The following is a 21,256-nucleotide window of genomic DNA, read 5'->3' on the forward strand; positions in this document are numbered from 1 at the left end:
GAGCAGACCAAAGGTATGTGGAGGAGGAACATTACTTTTTTGGAGAATCTACAACCTTTTTGGCTCCTTGCTGCAGCCTTCAAGTAGACTCTTCAAGTAGAAGAGTTGGCTTTCTTATAGTGAGACTTCAACTACAGACATGAGGCTAGACAAATTTACCATGACCATCATTTTGTCTGACTTGGAATCTTGCAATCAGTGCATGTAACCTAGATTATCAGATTCCAAAAAATGAAGTACTTGTAATTAGATTGAATTATGTTTTAAAAGTAACCTAAAAGTAATCAAAAAGAAGTCATATTATAGTACATAGTAGGGGTGTGACGAGACTACATAGTAGTAGGTATCTCACAGGAGAGACGAGACTCGAGATTGAGTTCACGAATACGAGACGAGACGAGACGAGATTTTTACACACTATTTTTAAGAAATCCTCAATGGCGAAAAAAACATGATTAGAAAAAATATCCTGCAGGTGTATTTGAAATGTTTTAACTAATCATCTTAGTAATGAATGTCATTTCAGTTCTACTTTCTGAGTATGAATATTCAAAGTGCAAATAAGACCAAATTTTTCTTTGATACAGAGCTGAGAGATGGTTACAACTACACTGCCCAGTCTAAAATAGCTTTCATATTGGAAGATATCAGCATGCATCAGGGAGCCGCTTTCAAAATGCGGGGTATTGAGATCGCGTTTAAATGCGCGCTCGCGTTTACTTTCACTTTTGCACGTACTCTGTAATTATAGAGCGGCGGCGAACGTTATCCAACTGAATTAAATGTGTTTTATTTAAATACAAAGCAAAACGACAGTGGAGGCGTAATGTAAACGTAGCGGTGGCATATTCTTTCCTAATCATCCTAAACACTCTGTCATGGCAACATCACGAGACTACTTTTCGCCTCAACGAGAAATCCCGTCACATTTTAGTCTTGCGAGATCTCGTGACACACCCCTAGTACAAGTAATCTACCCAGCACTGCTTATAATTGTGCTAGACAAATCTGTGGGTTTATTTAGAATTTATTTAGAAATACATTAAAAGGGAATTACTTTAAAATACAAATTGTATGATGAGCATGTCTGTACTTTTTTAATTAATTGTATATTGACATTTTTTTATCAAATAAATGCAGCCTTGGTTGGTGAGCATAAGAAACTTTCAAACACACACACACACATATATATATATATATAAATATAAATATAAAGGGATGCACTGATAAGAACATTTTGGCAGATAACGATAACTGATAATTCTCCATATTTGAAAGCCGATAACCGATATATTGGCCTATAAATCAAAATCTAAAATTTTATATAATTTTTGAGAGCCTGATTACAAAAACAAAAGTCTCACCATTAAAACCCATGTCCCAAGCACACAATTATAATGTTCTCATCATAATATTATGTAGCCTATATGACTATTGTGCTGTACATTGCACTGTATTTTCCTTTTTAAAGTGATTTCAATCATATTTCAAGCAATTCAAAATCATAATGACAAACAGTGCGCATCTGAAGTGTCTCGGCTGAAGGAAATTATCCATTATTTATAGGCTTTAATGTATCGGAGAAATTTTCTTATCGGGCCGATAATGATAACATTAGAAAAAAATTATATCGGCCAATACCGATATGGTGGCCGATATATCGGGCATTCCTAATTATATGAAGGGAGGATATCGGTTATTTATTAGTACTTATAAAGCACATTAATCCTACCCAATACCTAAACTTAACAATTACCTTACTAACTATTAATAAGTAGTAATTAGAAGTTTATTGAGGCAAAAGTCATAATTAATGGTTATATAATAGTGAGAAATGGACTCTAATCTGGACCCTAAGTGTGATAAAAAACGTAAAAAAAATTTTAAACCATATGAAACAAACATCAACTACAAATAGTACATTACTTTTCTTTGCCGTGGATACTCTTATTTGTCATTATTGAGTTTAGTTCAGATACTTTGATGTGTACCTCAAAACTTGACCATTGTTGAACCATGTTTTATAAACTAGGCCATCTATTTTTTAGCACCATGTAAAGTCAGAACATGCAGCATGAAAAGCTTTCTGTTCTTTCTGTTTCTGTATCATTAATTCTAAAGCACTTGCTCTCATAGAGGGGTCAAGCTATTTATATGTCTGCTGGGTTACAACAACAACAACAACAAAAAGTCACACTCGAGTGTCAGATGGAGGTAATGCATGTGGACACATTGGCTGTCTCGCGGCCGAGAGTGGGTCATTGAGTTAAATGCTGTGAAATTCCAAATCCGAGTGATACATTGAGGAATGTAGATCTTAAGACCCAGATAAACCAGACCCAAACCCACCACAGAGACAGATTCTTCAGAGGTGGTAAACAGACTGACAATCTTCGGTTCTCTTCGTGATGGCTGCTGATTTTGATGTACGTTCATCGCTAACACGTGACGGCAGCTGCCGACAGAACCGTGCAAACATTTACGAGGAATGAAATGCACTGAGACATTAACACATAAACAAACTCAAGGATGCTAGCACAGGCCAACCACAGTCCAGACATTCTTTGACCTTGTCCAACTGCAGTAATAGCTAGCATGTTTGGTCTGACCCAATGGTCAATTTCACTGGGAAGTGTTAAGATTCTCACCAGAAAAGAGCAAATGGCTGCACTCCAGATGTCAGGGGGCAAACAAGCACATAAACCCACTGGACTTAAAAAAGGAAAGTTATGGAGGTCACCTCAAAAATTCTCAAAGTTCCTTTCGCTTTTGTGAAGATGTTTCAGATTAAAGCCGACAAGGTCAATGTGTTGCTCATAAACAGCTACAAATTCTTGTCCAAAACTCACATACAGAAACATGTGGAATATGTATCATGACAGCACACAGCACACTTCAATCATTTCTTCTATTTTAATACTTACATTCTCTCAAGCTGTCTGAGTTCCTGAAACGCTCCTCTTTCGATCACACTTATTTGATTGTTCTCCAGATGTCTGTGGGGGAAAAAAAGAACTTCATTATCCAATCAACTCCAGCGATTCAGCTTCATCTGACATTGATCAGCCTCTCTGAGTGATTGAAATGACAGTTGAAAGAGGACTAGAGGACCTCATGACTTCGCTTTGTCACAACAGTGACTGATAAGCAAACAGCCTTTTTCTCATGAAAACCAGAACAGATTTCTCTCTGATTTTATGAAGTGTGCGGTTGCCTCAGCAGACCCTCATTCGTGTCCAGCATGCCTGTGACGGCGTTCCGGAGGGTATTTTCAGAGCTCTCCTCTACTCTGAAGACTTTGTCATATTTCAGGGCCCTTAAAATTTTCCAGATGCTTTACAAAGACAGCACATCTCCATGGCTATTTCTTGTTTATATTTGAGTCTCTTTGAATTAGAACAACACGCAGACACACGCATAGAACGCACACAGCCACTAAATTATATTCGGCACCGGATAATACAAGCAATCCTCCAAAAAGAGAGTCAATCCTGAAGCGAAAGACATCCTAAAGTGCCTCTAAAGTGGACTTCCGCTTTCTGGGGTTATAAATGATGTTTTTAAAGCAAATGTTTAGACACGCAGTTGTTTTTACAGCTACAATCCATGTTTTGTCATATCATTCTGTCAGGAAGAGATGAGACACTTGGCTACGCTTATGAATACGATCCAGCATGGTGAGGCAGCGATCAGGAGGAGGCTGAATTGATTTCTTTGAAATAATGGCATTCTTTGCTGATATCAAACATATCATATAGTCTGCATCTAACATAAATTTAAGTCTGAATAACTATCTGGCTCATTCTTACAAATGGGGGATCAACCCCACCGTGGTTTATGTATTTGCATTAAACATAATCCCTTTCGATCCTGAACAGATGGGTTTTGGTGTGTGCTGAAGAATAATAACAGATCTTTTTCTTCATTTTTCAGCATCTCTCCTTCTTTCTGTTCTTTGTCTTTCTCATCATTACTGAAATGTTTTGAAGTTTTGCATAGAAACACATGGGACACAGGCAAACACCTATGCTTTCACAGGGCCTGACAAGGAGAGGAGAAGACCTCTCAATTGAAAGGGTGAAGCAAGACACATGGTATTGCTGGAATAGTCTTTGTTATTCTTGCCTTAAGCGTTAACCAAGTGCTGGTTTATAGGCAGGACTCAGGTCAGTGCAGATGGCGCTTCCCTGAGGACCTTAGAATGGGAACAATCTATGACCCAAGGTAAGGTCATTCTTTAATTTCAATACGAAATGATTGTTCAATTATTAAGAAAAAAAATAATAATGTAATATTATATAATGTAAAAATACAAAACTACTCATTGCTTGTGAATGTTGAAAAACATTTGTCCCCCAAATAAAGTCACATGGTGCAACCAACATGTATAAATAATTTATCCATCCACATATTTAAAAAAAAAAAAAAAATTGAAATCTTTGAATCAAAATAACTTCCCCTCCCTCTTGCAGTGACATCTCATCTGTTCTCTGACGACGCGTTTACTGGCGTGAGGGCAGGGCAACCTGTCGCAGCAACAGCAAACTACAACAATCAAATCAATTCCCAATGAACAAAGTCCCACCCTACATTTTTCTTGTTTGAGAAGCTGGTTATTACAAACTTCTGAAACTCCTCTCGATCACCATCCTCACCTGAATAAGTTTCCCTCAATTTGCTAAATCGCGCGCACAATTTACTATTTTGTTCCCTGGATTTGCTAAATCGTGTGCACTATTTACTATTTTGTTCCCTCTGTTTGCTAAAGAATGCGCACAATTTACTATTTCATTCCCTTGGTTTGCTAAATCGCGTGCACAATTTACTATTTTGTTCACTGGTTTTGCTAAAACGTGCACACTTTTTACTATTTCATTCCCTCGTTTTGCTAAATCGTGTGCACAATTTACTATTTTGTTCTCTGGATTTGCTAAATTGTGTGCACAATTTACTATTTCATTCCCCGGATTTGCTAAATCGCATGCACAATTTACTAATTCATTCCCCGGATTTGCTAAATCGTGTGCACTATTTACTATTTTGTTCCCTCCGTTTGCTAAAGCATGTGCACGATTTACTATTTCGTTCCCTCATTTTGCTAAATCGTATGCACAATTTACTATTTTGTTCCCTGGATTTGCTAAATCGTGTGCACTATTTACTATTTCGTTCTCTTGTTTTGCTAAAGAATGCACTCGATTTACTATTTTGATCCCTCATTTTGCTAAATCGCATGCACAATTTACTAATTCATTCACTCGGTTTGCTAAAGAATGCACTCGATTTACTATTTTGATCCCTCATTTTGCTAAATCGCATGCACAATTTACTAATTCATTCCCCGGATTTGCTAAATCGCATGCACAATTTACTAATTCATTCCCCGGATTTGCTAAATCTTGTGCACTATTTACTATTTCGTTCCCTTGTTTTACTAAATTGTGTGCACGATTTACTATTTCGTTCCCTGGATTTGCTAAATCGTGTGCACAATTTACTATTTCGTTCCCTCGTTTTGCTAAATCGTATGCACAATTTACTATTTCGTTCCCTGGATTTGCTAAATCGTGTGCACAATTTACTATTTCATTCCCTCCGTTTGCTAAAGCATGTGCACGATTTACTATTTCGTTCCCTCGTTTTGCTAAATCGTATGCACAATTTACTATTTTGTTCGCTGGATTTGCTAAATCATGTGCACAATTTACTATTTCGTTCCCTGGATTTGCTAAATCGTGTGCACAAATTACTATTTCATTCCCTCCGTTTGCTAAAGCATGTGCACGATTTACTATTTCATTCCCACGTTTTGCTAAATCGTGTGCACAATTTACTATTTTGTCCTCTGGATTTGCTAAATCATGCACACAATTTACTATTTCGTTCCCTGGATTTGCTAAATCGTGTGCACAATTTACTATTTCATTCCCTCCGTTTGCTAAAGCATGTGCACAATTTACTATTTCGTTCCCTTGTTTTGCTAAATCGCATGCACAATTTACTATTTCATTCCCTCGGTTTGCTAAAGAATGCACACGATTTACTATTTTGATCCCTCATTTTGCTAAATCGCATGCACAATTTACTAATTCATTCCTCGGATTTGCTAAATCTTGTGCACAATTTACTATTTTTTTCCCTGGAATTGCTAAATCGTTCACACGATTTACTATTTCGTTCCCTGGATTTGCTAAATCGTGTGCACAATTTACTATTTCATTCCCTCTGTTTGCTAAAGCATGTGCACGATTTACTATTTCGTTCCCTCGTTTTGTTAAATCGCGTGCATAATTTTATATTTTGTTCCCTGGATTTACTAAATCGTGCGCATGATTTACTATTTTGTTCCCTCATTTTGCTAAATCTTGCACACGATTTAGCCTAATATTTTTTCCTGCATGTCATGTGCAGGGCTCCGTTTATTTGTCCATTCATGAGGCAGCTTTCTGTGTGCACACCGGACTGAATTGAGCCCTCCTTCATGTCGTCTTGCTTTTTCCACATTTATCCATATGTCTGCTCATCTCTTTCTCCCAGATGTTAACATTTTTAATGTTTTACGAGACATGCAGCAAGTGTATGCCAACTTATGTCCCGCTGGGTAGATCAGCATGTTACAATTCATTCAAATGTGCACATCTACCACGACTGGATCTCTTCCCAAATCGTCCCTCGCTAACATTTTCGTCTCGTTTTTATTAGTTGATGAAAATGTCAGTAGATTATTTTCATCATAGTTTTTGTCATTCAAAATTGGTTTTTATTTAGTTAATGTCTCATTTTTGTCAGTGGAAAAAATGATTCATCAACAAAATGAACAGGATGAAGCTTGTGCATGGAGAGTGCATAGCTGAGATTGGAAGCTTGTCTTGCACAATCAGACAGAGCAAGTCTTCCAGAGAGATAAAGGGGTGCCAAAGCTGTTCACAGGTCCCAGGGAGAGGCTGCTTTTGGTGCATGCCATGACCGTTAATCACAAACCACCTTAAACAGCCTCGGTGCTGCCCGCCAGCCACTGCCTCTGCTTACAACTGCTCTCTTGGGCGTTTATTTTACTCCTCTTTTTTTCACTTGTTTATTTTTATATCCATTCCTCTCTTTTTACGGCTCTCATTCAGGAAGAAAACAGCACGGAGAAATACATGATTACAGTCATTAAGCTGCAAGAACACTTTCTCTAGAGGAACCCAACTCGCTGGATCACGGCTGCCCTGCGCCTCTCCAAGGAGCCCTCCGTCATTTTCTTATTTTAAAAGTTCACGTTTCTGGTATGGAACATATTGTTACATATTCTTCAAACTCAAGAACAAGTTTAAAGATTGACTGCATCTAAGGCAATGACTTCATGCAAGGTTCAGTCAAAGGGTCATGTTAAACGTGTCGGATTTACTCAGCTTAAATGTCAGTTTGTTTTATTATGACTTGTGCCGTAATCCTCCCGGCTTTCAGCCTCGAACCCTTTGATAGCTTTGACTGTAAAGACAACACGGAAGAGGAAGGGCACTTGGGAGTTAAAGGAAGGATTAACCATAAGAGCGAGAGATACAGAGTGACATCTTACAGCACGCGTAGGTTCTTGAGGCCAGTGAAGTCCACTTTGGTGATCCGGGTGATGTTATTCCTGTCCAGATCCCTGGAAAGAAAAGGGAGAGGGGATGGAGAAAGAAGTTAAAAGCTTTTCATTTCACTTATGCTTTCAAACATGATTTTTCAAGTCTTCGAGTCTGTAAACAGAGAATTTAAATGCAGAGGCTCCCTGGCAGTGCCTCGACGGCCCCGACTCGCACCAGATGCCCGCGGGGTAACGCTGTTCAAAGCTGGCGTCTGCCAGGGAGAATTACTGCCATGCTGCAAGTTACCGAGTCTGAGAGGCCGACTTCAGCTCTGCCACTCTCACATTCACTGCGCTGGAGGCGACTCACTTTCAACATGCAGCTATTGAACTGCCTCGACTCTAAACGTTCACATACACACATACTCGACACACACACACACGTCTCGGGGTCACGTCAGCGTACACCTGCCCTGTTTTGTCTATACAATGACTGTATACAATGCAATCTCCTTTTTCTTTTCCGTACAAAAAAAAAAGACAGCTAAAGGCTCATATTTTGTCCTGTATGTAAGCAAAGCGAATGAGATGTGGGAAGAAACTGCTTGAGAGAGACGGATTGCATGGAAACATTTTTGTTTGGAAAACGTCTCTTCTTGCAACTGAGTGAATTATATATTACCAAACTAAGTATTTTTCCACTCTAAGCAATATCTTATCCTTTTCCCAGACTGTTATTTTATCAGTTGTTTTAAGCGTGTCTAAAACTGTATACATTCACTGAAATGAGTATACAGGCCTATGGATACGAACGGACTTCCTCTGTGGGCGCTGTTTACTGGAGCTCCGCCACACTGAAAAGATTAACGTTGAGAAATATACAGTGACATATAATGACACACGCATACACTTACACACTGACGTGGGGCCGTCTCAGTGTGTTTCTCATAATATACATAAACATTTATAAATCTGATTTAAAGCCATATTGGATTTCAAAAGATTTCCGCAGAACCACAAAACGCACATCAAGCAGACTAATATGAGCCATATAGGAAACATATTACAGGGGACAGGCCGTTTACAGACCCTGGATTCCATAACATGATCCTCTTTTAGATGGCGGCAGCATTTTTGTGAATCAAATGTGTGTAGATAAAAGCTGTCTAGGTAGGCAGCACACTCGGTTTAGAGACACAGCCCTCATCTGCTTTGAAATCCGAACATGACATGATTTTTCACACCCAATTTTCAGCATAAAGATAAAGAAATGTGAATTATCTAAAAAATAATTAAAAAAAATATACTGTATATATATATATATATATATATATATATATTCCTAAAAACACTGTCCCAACTGGCCTAGAATTTTCTGAACAACTGTTAATTAAGCATGTTAAGAGTTTGAGAGTTCCCAGCATGAATACATTATGTAATTACTTAGTTATAAGATTATTGCTGACTTTATGTATCCTGGCGCGTTTTGCTGTGTTGTAAAGAACTCATTTCACTTAACACGGTTGAAGTTTTTGAGGTAGATTAGTATGATTTTCTTCTTAAAGAAATTAATATTTATTTAGCAAGGACATTGAGCAAACATCACTGTAAATACATTTATATTGTTTCATATGATTCTTTTTTTTTTTTTCAAAAAAGTGATGTTTTTTTTTATTTTTTATACATCAAAGAATCCTGAAAAAATATATATCAGAGTTTCCACACAAAAAATTAAGCAGCAGAACAATAAGAAATGCATATTAGAATGATTTCTGAAGGATCATGTGACACTGAAGACTGGAGTAATGATGCTGAAAATTCAGCTTTGATCACAGGAATAAATTACATTTTACAATATATTCAAATGGAAAACTATTATTTTGAATTGTAATAATATTTCACAATTTTTACTGTATTTTTCATTAAATAAATGCAGCCTTGGTGAGCAGAAGAGACTTTCAAAAACATTTTAGAATCTTGCCGAATGATAGTGTATTTGATTTAAGTGTTGAGGTCTATTTGCATGTGAAGTTATTGTATAAAAAGACTTATTTGCAAATTTTAGTTTCCATTCCTTTTAATTGCATAAAAACGATCTTTGCATTATTCAAAGAGTTCAAAATCTTAATGCATCATTGATTTTTTTAACTTCTCAATAATTCTACACACAACGTTATCACAAAATCCCACTCTCCCAGTCTCTTCACGTCACTCTCTTTCCGTTTTCACATGTCCTAATCTCTCGTCTGTAGTTTTCTCATCTCGTATCCTCTCACCTGCTTGCAATGTAATCCCTCTAATAACATTTCCTCCTCTCTCTATCCTTCTCTTCAATCCTCACCGTGTCAGTTTTTTTACAGTATGTGTTAACAGCCTGGGGAACTAACTAAGTCCTACTTCCTCCAGAAACTCAATCAAACCTCCGGTCACACTGACAAGGTGGAGTTCACAGATATGCCAGCCCCCTACTGGCTTTTGTTTGTTTTAATTTGTTGAGGGGATAAGGTGCCCATTCAAACGGCAGGTGTTCTGCGCTAACAATGCGCCCCCTCGGGGTCCACCCCACCCACGCACGCCGTTAGACCACTCAACCCGACTCGTCCGGGTCATAAGCCGGCAGACCACTCTGGAAAATGTGCTTTTCAGAACGACACCGGGCAAAGAGAAGAATCTTTGCGATTTCGTCTGGAGGTTATTTTGACTGTGTCGTGCTGCAATTGCAACACACCAGGAGACCAAAGTACACTAAGACCTCAAAGCTGTGAGAGAAAAATGAGCATGAAAACAAAAGAGTTGTTTTTTTTTTCTGTTCCCATATGATACCATGCCTCTCAATGCATATCCTGTCGTAATCTTCTGCTATTTTCCTCAAAGCCACGCTAGTCTAGTCCTCCAAAGCTGATAGGTATGCTCCATTTCCTCTTGAAAGCTTCCCATCGCCGTTTGGAATCTTAAATGAGATCTTCCTTTTGGACCTCTGGTTTGGATGGCTGTTTTTCATTTACTTGAATCCCACTTAACAATACTAACACATTAATATTCTCCTCATAAGATGCACAAGTTATCAGAACAGATAGATGATACATCAACGAGAACAAATTATGTTTCTCATGTCTATTGATTAATTACAACTAAACGCCTCTGAGATAAAGCATTGTACTTGTCCCGTGCATTTGAATTAACAAGTTCGCCATCATAACTGTCAACGGAAGAACATTGTAATTTCTGCCACCTATTATCTCTTCATTAAATGACTGTATTAATTAACATTTCTCCTTCACTGAGGTAATTCACAAAGGCATCCATGTGCCACTGAAAATTATAAAGCAGATGCTAAAGGCTAGACACAGATAGGGATATTGTAATAACTTTCATGTAATTATTTAGTGCATTTCAAACGGATAGATGCCTCATTGCCTCCTCCTCACTCTCCCATAACAGAGCCCTTTCCTTTTCCCAGTTTCTCTGGAAGTTCTTCGGCAATACGCTTATTCGTTTGCACTTGTGCGAGATCAAATTGGGGGGGGTTTATTACCGCTCTTTCATCTCACATGAGCCATGCAGTCAGCAGCCATGTGGCTACCACACATCTCCACTGGACACATGCAGACCTATCCCAGAAATCCTGAGCTGTACCTCCTGACATATTACTACCACCTCAAATGCTCTTAACAATTCCATGTTCCTCAAAATCGTCACAGGGTTCCATATACAACTTTTTTTAAATTTTTTTTTTTATTGGCAAACTGCATGTTAGTAACCAAAACCACAAAAAAGTCTTCTCTTATTCTTGATCGCCATGGCTAGTGATGATTGTTTATTGTCTTTAATAAATGGCATTTTTGATAAAAAAAAAAATAAAAATAAATAAATAGTCTGATTTAAAGGCCCACTGAAGTGTCTTGGAACATGCAAAATTATTTAAATGTGTTGATGTCATTTCCACTGAAACAAGAAGACAGGGCGGAACTTATTGAATGGCTCCTCCCCCTTTTTAAAATAGCCAATAGCATTTTGTTTATATCACAGCTCGGCTAGAGCCATTGTGCTTGTTAAAGCCGCAGTTTCGTCCTCATCTCTTAAGTGTTTCTCCTTCTAATCTACTCCATATCGCTTTAAAATTCTGTGCTGAATTCAAACGGGTATATATATATATATATATATATATATATATATATATATATATATATATATATATATATATATATATATATATATATATAAAATAAAAAAAATATATATATACATATATATATATATATATATATAATAAAATATATATATATATATATATACACACACATGTCTCACGCATATGGTCCACTCTGCATTGAGGCGGTTCATGTGAAACTAAAGTGAACCCAGACTTCATTCACCCCAATGGAAAGCATATTTACACTGTCTGAATTGTTCCATTCACCATCTAGAAAATAGTAAATGTGTGAACAAGTGACCTATACCAGCCGCAGCTTCAGCGTCTGTTTATAATGTAGGGGGCGGGATGCTTTAGATTCTAGAGTGCATTTGATTGGACAGAAAATCTGATGAGATGCTGAAGTGCAGAGTGATCAAAATCATTGATCCATATTGGCGGAAGTTAGACTTTTGAATGCTTATATCTTCTAAATGCAATTTTTGGAGCACACTAGCTTATAGATAGCAGTAAGCCTAATATATTCATACTAAAAGCTTTAACTGTTAGGACAGGTTGGATTTTAGGGTTGGACTGGCATTGCATTGGGATAATTTCAGTGAAAATGAAGCCATCAGTGCATCTTTCAATTCCTCTTCATTGTTTATGAGCAATGTTGGCAGTTTCCATCTCAGGGAGAGTTTCATTTAGTAAATATTTTCATTACGGCCATGTCTGGATTCATTCTCCACTGAAGGACTCGCTTCACACTAAGCAGAGCAGACAAAAATGAATTAATTTCATTTTTCTTTTTTTGAGCGTTTACCCCCTGGATGGTTTATTTTCAAACAGACACAGTTAATAGCACAGACGACCTGGTGTTCTTGCACAGTATATGACTTCTTAAATTACTAGAGTAACGCTTGGCTGAGAGGTGACAAGGGCAACTTCAACACTTCAGTGTGAAAGTCAATATGACAGCCAGGCTACAAAAGGCTCATCAATAACACAAGTCCCCCCTCATCTTTCCAAAGACGCCATTACCAGGAAGAGCAGTCAAACATGAGAGTCCTGACGCGTGTCCCCATATCAAACAAAACTCTCTGTGCCAGGCCACCATGGGTTTATTTATTTGGCTTTATTTGGCTCTATTTCCAGTAGTTTTTCCTGTATGCATTTCTCCAAAGAAGGCTGATGTTTTCTTGTATCATAACTGATGTTAAGCAGGGGATAATTTACTTTGAAGTTATTACTAGTTAGCTACACTACAAGCCACAAATGAAATATAGCAAACTACTGTGAATCTATTTAAGGAGATAATATCTTTTTGATACATAATCGATAATATATCTGGAAGCATTAAACAGCATTTAAACATAAGCTAAATACAACCAATTAAACTAGAAAAATCATCATTTATATACATGAATGACCAGCAGCATTTAAAGGGTACCTACAATGCACCTTTTCACAAGATATAATATAAGTCTCTGGTGTCCCCAGAATGTGTCTGTGAAGTTTCAGCTCAAAATCCCCCACAGATCATTTATTATAGCTTGTCAAATTTGCCCCTATTTGGGTGAGAGCAAAAACACGCCGTTTTTGTGTGTGTCCCTTTAAATGTTAATGAGCTGCTGCTCCCGCCCCCTTTCCAGAAGAGGGTGGAGCTTTAACAGCTCAACAACAACAAAGCTGGAGAATCTCACGCAGCCAAAATGATGACAGTGTTCAGCCTTACATTGTTCTAACCGGAGTCGACACTGATGGAGAGACTCAGGAAGAAGTTACAACTTTTAGATGTTTCTGAATGGTTAGTGGATAAATGTATGTAGTTGCTGTGGAGTTGATTCAACTCATCCACTAGCATGTGCTCGTCTGTGCAGCCAATGACAGAACATTTAGCACGCTTTGCTCAAACTTTTGCCATGGCGTTAGAACTGGTATACCGTTTTTGCTTGCGAAAACAAAATGGCAGCACCATGGGTGTAAACGTGCAGATTAAGGGGTGGTAATATTATAATAAGATCCCCTTCCTACGTCACAAGGGGAGCAAAATCTGAGCGGCTCCTTTTGTTCACATGCTTGCAGAGAAAGGCTTGCCAAAACAGTTACTGGGTTGTCCTTTTCCATGTTTTCTGGGTTGGTTGATACACCGTGGACCCGATTATAGCACTTAAACATGGAAAAAAAAAAAATCAGATTTTCATGACATGTCTCCTTTAATTAAATAGTGCCTGGAGCAAACAGGGGGACTCAAATAAATCACTGAATAGTTTTTAAAACATTTACATGATCCATCTGAACAGAATGATTCACTAAATGAATCAAGCATCCCAATAAATATAAGAAAGTGAACAGTTTAAGAGAGCACATTTGATTACTGCTTTTATTACTCATTTTGCATGGCTGAAAAACAGATGTACTGTAGCGTTTTGTCACACTACATCACTGTTTGTCTGAGCTTGTTACTACAAAAGTTGTCGCACTTCTGAAAATTCAGTTAACGGCATAACTACTTTGACTCCCCAACACTTCATTAGAGTCACATCCGCTTTCTTTCTGCGTACCAAAAGCCTAGTAAAATCCTGATCAAATCATTTAGAAATCCTGGTTTGATTCTTTTGTTTACTGGTTGCTAGCTGCAACCCAGTGTTTGCGTCCGTGATACAGACATCACAGTAACGAAATCATAAAACCACACACAGTTTTATTCATATTTGTTAGCTTAGGATAAACATTGTCACTTCTAGCTGCACTAAGCTATAACTAACAAGATGTGCTGATGAGAATAACGAAGCCCTTGATGTGTTGCTTTGGAGACAAAGCCCACAAAACAAGAGCCCTCGTAAACCTGAAATGGCCCGGAGGCATGCATATTATCAAATCCAGCCTTCCATGACACAAGCTTGGAAGATTCACAGACTTCTGGGTAACTGACATTCGGAGTGACCTCTTCGAGACGTTTGTGACAAGAGGTCTGCTGGCTCTCCCAGACTCGCAGACGCAGCTTTGATGCACTGCCTGAAATGAGGCACATTAAATATTTTCCGTACATGAAAACATGAAGGTTGGGTGGCGAATTGTTCCCTGAAGTCTTTGCCCACAATCCGTGCCAGCAGCTGTCTGGCAGGCTGCAGTGTGTGAACGAACGCTCACTGAGCGAGAGACTTCACATATGCTCCTCATATGCCCACTGAGGTCAGCAGGGCACCGGAGACCACAAACCCACCTCCTGACTCGCTCCAACACCAACACAACAAACACACACACTATCCCGCTGACTGACTCTCTGCCATAATAAAAAGCTGACATGCAGCATAAGCAAATGCTGATAAGCGATCTAGGGTGGAGCTACCCGTTGGGAAAGCAGGAGTTGGCGGTTTCACACCGAAACTTCATTAAGACAGTGTGATGAGAGGAAGGGAACGCTGCCATTCTCTCTCCTGATCCAGCAGACCAAACACGCTACGGCAGCCACAAAGTGCCACATTGTTCCTGAAGTGTTAACTGCGAGAGGGCCTAAGCACTGCGAAGACTCCGGCGGAGGGAATTTGCTATTAAACGCTACAAAGTGTGTGCGTAACTGCTGCAAATTAGAGCGTGAGAGATGAAAGAGCCAGAGCGTGAGTGAATGAAAGGGGATATTACAGTTGCGACAGGAGCTACTAATGAGCGCAAAATCATACGAGCTGTCAAAGAAAGAAAAGCCTTTCAAATAACTGCACATTTATTAGAGGGAAATGTGCCTGAACTCTGGAATTGTGGGTAACTAGGCCTTGCTTAGGGCAGAGGTGCAGTCATTACAGTTAAATCAACACTCCAGGGTGCTCTGGGAAACCCAGTGGCGTGTTAATCGTACCCAGGAGACATGGAGACGTCCTGAAAACTGCGGTTACAGATAGCTTGGTGCATGTTTTGAACGATTTGCCTGGTTTTCAATTAATAAAATTATGCTATAAGAACATGCAAAGTCATTAAACAAATACTCTGCACACCACACCTGCTCTAGTTTCAACAAGACTCAACCTGACGTGGTATATTTGCAAACAAATTCAATATTCTGCAAGTCATGACCCTTATTTATTTTTCTCTCCACATGAAAAATTCCACTGAAAAGCCCTTTTGAGGTTAAAGGTTGGAAGGTTCAACCAGACCTCTGGCCATTGAACAGACTGGATGCCTTTCCTATCAAATCCAGAAGAAAAAAAAAAAAAAAACGTATATTATAACAGATGGTTCTGATATTTAAAGAACCGTCATGGCTTATCAGGACAGAAGTGCCGCAGGTGGAAACAGGGAAATTAAAGATATGTTCGCAGTCAAATTCAGCAGTGGTTTGAAGTAATCTGAACGCATAAGAGAGTCGGTCTTCAGCTGCAGTGCGCCCCTCAACGGACTTGTGGTTCCCCAACTTCCCCAACTAATACAGCCAAGATACATACACACACTCACACCATATGGCCATTAATCATGTTAATGTTTGTGTAAACTCATTATACCGGATGAAAGAATCAGCTGCAGTGCTGTTCAACATTCAGATGTGGACACGTATGAAGAGCAGTTAATATCTCAACGCTCATTTACAACAATCTGAATCTAATCAATGAAATGTGATTTTACTCGACTCCAACCTCCAACACTGAACTCATGCATTTGACAGTTTATAAGATGTATTGAATTACTGCAAAATTAAACAAAACAGTACTTAAAATTGATGTATATCCTCTACAGAAAAACATGACACCAAGTTAAAATAAATATTTCTACAAATTTTGACCCCTGCTTTGGATCTATATTTGACTCTAAGAACTAAACCGACCTGCTATTGTAATAACAGGATACCAACTGTCTGATCAACTGAGTAAAGATGACATAAAAAAAAAAAAAAATTTGTTTTATCAACTTCACATTTCTAAATAAGAAAAATTAATTTTACAATCGTGCCCATATTACATTTAATCTTACTAGTAACATCAAACCTCCAGTGTTAAATGAACACTGTTAGTGTTAAATTAACATTGCAAGTGTTTATATAATCCGGTGTGGACTGACACTGGAAGTGTTAATTTAACACTGGATGTTTTGCTGTTACTTAAGAATCTGTGAGTCACTGACGTGTTTGAGTTGTCAAGTATATATACAGTTCAGTTCAGTCTTGATTTCATGTGAACATTTTTTACATGGCTGGTGTAACAAGTCACATGACCAGAGCTTTTTCATTCCCTTTTGTCCATCTTTTGTCCATCCAGGGCCTATTATTGATGCATTATTAAACTGATGCACTGATTTGATTGCATTTCAAAGTATAATTGCAAGTAAATTTATACATTTATTCTTGAATTGGCATTCTATTTTCTGCAGTTGCTTTAAAAAAAATATCCTTACAACTGAGAAAAATTGTTGCAGAAACAATTTTCACTCAGAAATTGCTAGTAAATGTCACAATTAATTACAAAACACAAATTTTGACGTAAAAGACTGAAATGGTATTTTCGTGTGAACTGTATATTACAATAATCTTTGTTTTATTTACAACTTAATGTTTTTTTGCAGTGCACTGGTTACAACTGTGATCAGGTGGTTAAAAAAATCGTGAAACCTTTTAGTAAAAGACATGCAGTTTGTTTCACTGGTCTCCAGGGGGTAAGAATAGGTATAATTATAACTGCAAAACAACTTGCAATTATTATTTTTTGCTTGTTAATTAATGTTTAATCATAGTACCATTCAATATGTGTAAAATTTACACTGTTACAAGTCAATAGCTATTAAAAAAATGCATCTCCCGCTCACAGAACATGAAAGCACAACGTTTTCACTTGTCTATGAGGAGAGGTACGCGCCGCTGTCATTACATTATCCGTGTTCAAATAACGCGATAATGTGCGTACTTACAGCCTCTCGGCGTTCCTCGGGATTCCCCTGGGCACCGTCCTGAAGCCTTGACCCTGACAATCCACATGAGAGCCCGAACAACTGCACTTATGCGGGCATCCATTCACAGCACAGCACAGCAGCCCGCACAGCACAGCCACTGTCCCCCAATACTTCACCCACCGCATCATATATCCTCTGAGGCTGAAGCAGCCTAATAACAATAGGAAAAACTCAAAAAACAATGAAACTAATCAAATAAACTAATGCGTAGGCTATATGAAAAAAAAAAAAAAATGTATCCGCGTCTTGTCCAGAGCCAATTAAGTCCCGCGCACAAAATAAAAAAACTACAAAGAGAACGAGGGAAAACTTAACGATTACCTACAATACCGTAAAATAGTTCCAACTTTAAAAACTTCTCGAAATACATCAGAAAAAGCGTTCCTCATTTAAACGCAAAGTTGCATCTGTCTCTCCACACCATTGAAACACACAGATGCGCATCAAAAGTTAGAAAAGCACATCGCTGACTAGAAAAAGCCCATAAAAAAGGTTGAAAAATCATTCAGAATGTCCAAAGTGATTCCTTCTCATTCTTCACCAATTCCGCTTTATTAGGTCCAGCATGCAAATCCTCATTGATAGTGATTGAGGAACTTCAGCGGAGCTCGTACCTATCTGATTTCCAGCCCCCAAACTCTGCGCTCCACACTCCTACTGGCTAATCTACGTGATGTCATTCAGGGATATTTGGGGTCTCGACTCGAGAACTTGTTGGGACTGCTTCAAATAACACCAAATGCTCGTGGTGTTAGGGAAGAACACAAAGTTATGAATTAGTAACCGCAGCTGGCACTCTTTTCAGCTACACTTTGAAATGACAAAGCTATAGAAATCTTCATACAACAAGACATGGAAACAAGACTTTATACTGCCTATATAAGGCTATTCACCACCAGGGAAGGTTTAAGGTGAGAGTTACTGGACAGTGATTAGTGAAGTGGTTATTAAAAATAAACAAAATGATAATGATTTAATAAACCAATAAACAATTGTTTTAAATGAGAAAATTACTTATAATTGCACTGTATTCAACTATACCATGCATGCACTGATACAGAGATTTAGATGTTACAGAAATATCCTCAACATGTTATCTATTTTTGTACAGATAATTTGAGTCCTGTCTCTTGAGATAGTTTTACATGACTTTTTTCCCTCATGAATTTTGGTGCCCATTTTGCAGTCCTAGTGCCCCCATCTGGTGAGAAACTTCATCTAACTAAATCTAAATTCATTCCTCACTATGAGAAGCCACTGGTTTTACCATATTGAGAAGTTTAATTGGCTCAAATATGGTTTACACTGTCAGAAAAAAAAAAGGTACGGCGCTGTCACTGGGGCCGGGGGTGCAAAAGTGCATCTTTGTACCTTACTTACCCCTAAATAAGTGGTCTCAAACTCAATTCCTGGAGGGCCAGTTTTGCTCCAACCCTAATCATACACATCTGATCCAGCTAATCAAGGTCTTCAGGAATTATTAGAAACTTCCAAGCAGGTGTGAGTTGGAAATGGTGCGAGATAAACTGTGGACCTCCAGGAATTGAGTTTGAGACCACTGCCCTAAATAGTACAATAAAGATGCATATTTAAAAAATAGTACCTTTTCACTTTTGTACCTTAGGATACTGCCCCAGTGACAAGCATCATACCTTTTTTCTGACAGTGTATCATTCAATCAACAAAAAAGAAAGACAAAACAAATGAAGAACATTCAAGTAAAAGACATTAGTTTGACAGGGCTAGTTACTTTTAATAAAGGATAAAAGAGGAGTGCTAGACAGAAAGATTTCCCTCCAGTCAGTAAAAGACAACAGATGTCTAGATAGGTTAAAGCTTCCCTCAATAATTTAATCGTTTAAACGCTGTGCTTAAAGAGTACTTACCTGTTTAACATGTATAAAGAATACTTGTTTAACACACGAATCAACTCCCATATGCCATATTAGTTTACCTAAATGATTCCTCCTGAATGCAAAGTGAGGTGCATTAAGCATTTGCTGGAAGGCTGCAGGTACGTGTGTGAAGTTAAACTGCAAAACATGTGCTTTACACTTCCTTTAATGCACACACATGGCCGTGAGTCCATAAATCTATGATTTGTGTCAATAAGGGTGATGTGCCAGATTTACAGACTGCTTTATTCTATTCGCTTGTTCACGTCAGGAGTGAGGAATGTCCAGAGAGCTTCCACCTGTGGAGCACTGTGGAGAATGAGCGTGATGCTCTACATGTGTCTGAGCTGTCTATCAGCTCCTCTAGGGTCAGACCTTCAAGTAAAAAAACCCACACGGTGACCCCCCAAAAAAGCCGTGTTGCACACTTGAGCACGATCAGACTCTACGGCAGCAGAAGCGTTTCTGTCTTACGTACTCACATGTATGTCTTCATTAAGGAAGGGTATTATGTCATTTTCTTTTTAGTTCTCTGTGGTTATGACGAGTGAGGAACTGGACTGCAAGCAGGACGCTTGTGCGCTTTGAGAGCTTGGGAAAAATAACAGCTGCCCTTAGGCTGAACATTTTCAGAAAAACATACAGCGTTTAAAAACTGAGCACATGGCATTACAAATAAGACGAAGTGAATAAGAAAATAGATTGTGACTTATATTTTAATCATAGCTTGGCTGTGCTGAAATAAGTTAAAAGGTTAGTCATCAAATTGAATTGACCTGCGTTTTCACTGAACTACACATAGCAATGAAAAATGCTCTATAAATGTCAAAACAAAGGATCTTATTTGTAAAATGATACAAGTTTTGTGAGTTGAGGCCGGACAGTTGACATTAAACTGACCTTTGCAGTTTATGTATTGCACCCAATGGAAAGTGAGTGGCCAGATTATGGAAAATCTTGGCATGGATGGTGTAGAGACCAGCACTTCTGGCAGGGAAGAGAAAGGGCTAGCCAAAGACCTGTCTGAGGAAAAAAGCCATTAGCATACCATGAGACATGAGACTGCTTTTAAATGGAACACTTGAACATAAAAAGAAATCCAAACTTTTCAGCAATTACGTAAATCTCTCAGCCTATCCGTTTGCCTTGGGTGAGGGGAAAATCTCATATAGATCTTCTTTCACTTCATACATTCCCTTTCTTTGTCAGTTTGTATGCATTTTACATCATCATCCTGTTCTGTAGCTTTGTAACCGAGAAGAGCAGAGAAGGATTTCTCATCTTCCTGGGTGGAAATTTCCTTCCTTTAGCTCACAGAGAACTGAGAAGCAGTCAAACATTTAATTCCACAGCAAAATTTACTTTATGGCTCATAGATTTCCGCCTTTGTCCCATTTGTATCCCAGCCAACAACTGTTAACCCATATTATGGATCTTAATTCCTTTCACACAAGTGACTGGCAAACGGGACATGAATGGGAAGTTGCTTATTTCTCTCAGGCATCGGTTTGCATTGTTGTCTGGCACCTCTGTGAACTGCTGCTGGGTGATAATTGGAAAGACAGCCTCCCTCTGTAGAACCTGCTGTCTGAACAGTGGCCATTTCAACCAGAGGCCCAAGGTTCCTGTGTGCGAGTCTCCAGAGCCAACTCTGCGTGTGCCCATGAGGCAGCAAGACATCAGCTTCTGCCACATAGAACTGCTAATTACATGCACATTGTCCTAGCTTGTATGAACAGG

At 38.5% G+C, this 21,256-nt stretch overlaps 1 protein-coding gene across 2 annotated transcripts in view; it reads right to left on the reverse strand.

The window, feature by feature from the left end:
* slit3 (slit homolog 3 (Drosophila)) overlaps positions 1 to 18,218 on the reverse strand; it is a 222,381-nt gene extending 204,163 nt beyond the window's left edge. For both annotated transcript variants that reach the window (XM_067366470.1, XM_067366461.1), the window contains exons 1-3: positions 17,580 to 18,218; positions 7,562 to 7,633; positions 2,925 to 2,996 (exon numbers count right to left, since the gene is read on the reverse strand). In XM_067366470.1, the coding sequence (XP_067222571.1) occupies positions 2,925 to 2,996; positions 7,562 to 7,633; positions 17,580 to 17,749 (314 nt within the window). In that variant the 5' untranslated portion in view covers positions 17,750 to 18,218. The remainder of the gene's footprint in view (positions 1 to 2,924; positions 2,997 to 7,561; positions 7,634 to 17,579) is intronic.
* Positions 18,219 to 21,256: the final 3,038 nt, after the last annotated feature.

The sequence above is a fragment of the Chanodichthys erythropterus genome, chromosome 1, assembly GCF_024489055.1.
Source record: "Chanodichthys erythropterus isolate Z2021 chromosome 1, ASM2448905v1, whole genome shotgun sequence".
NCBI lineage: Eukaryota > Metazoa > Chordata > Actinopteri > Cypriniformes > Xenocyprididae > Chanodichthys > Chanodichthys erythropterus.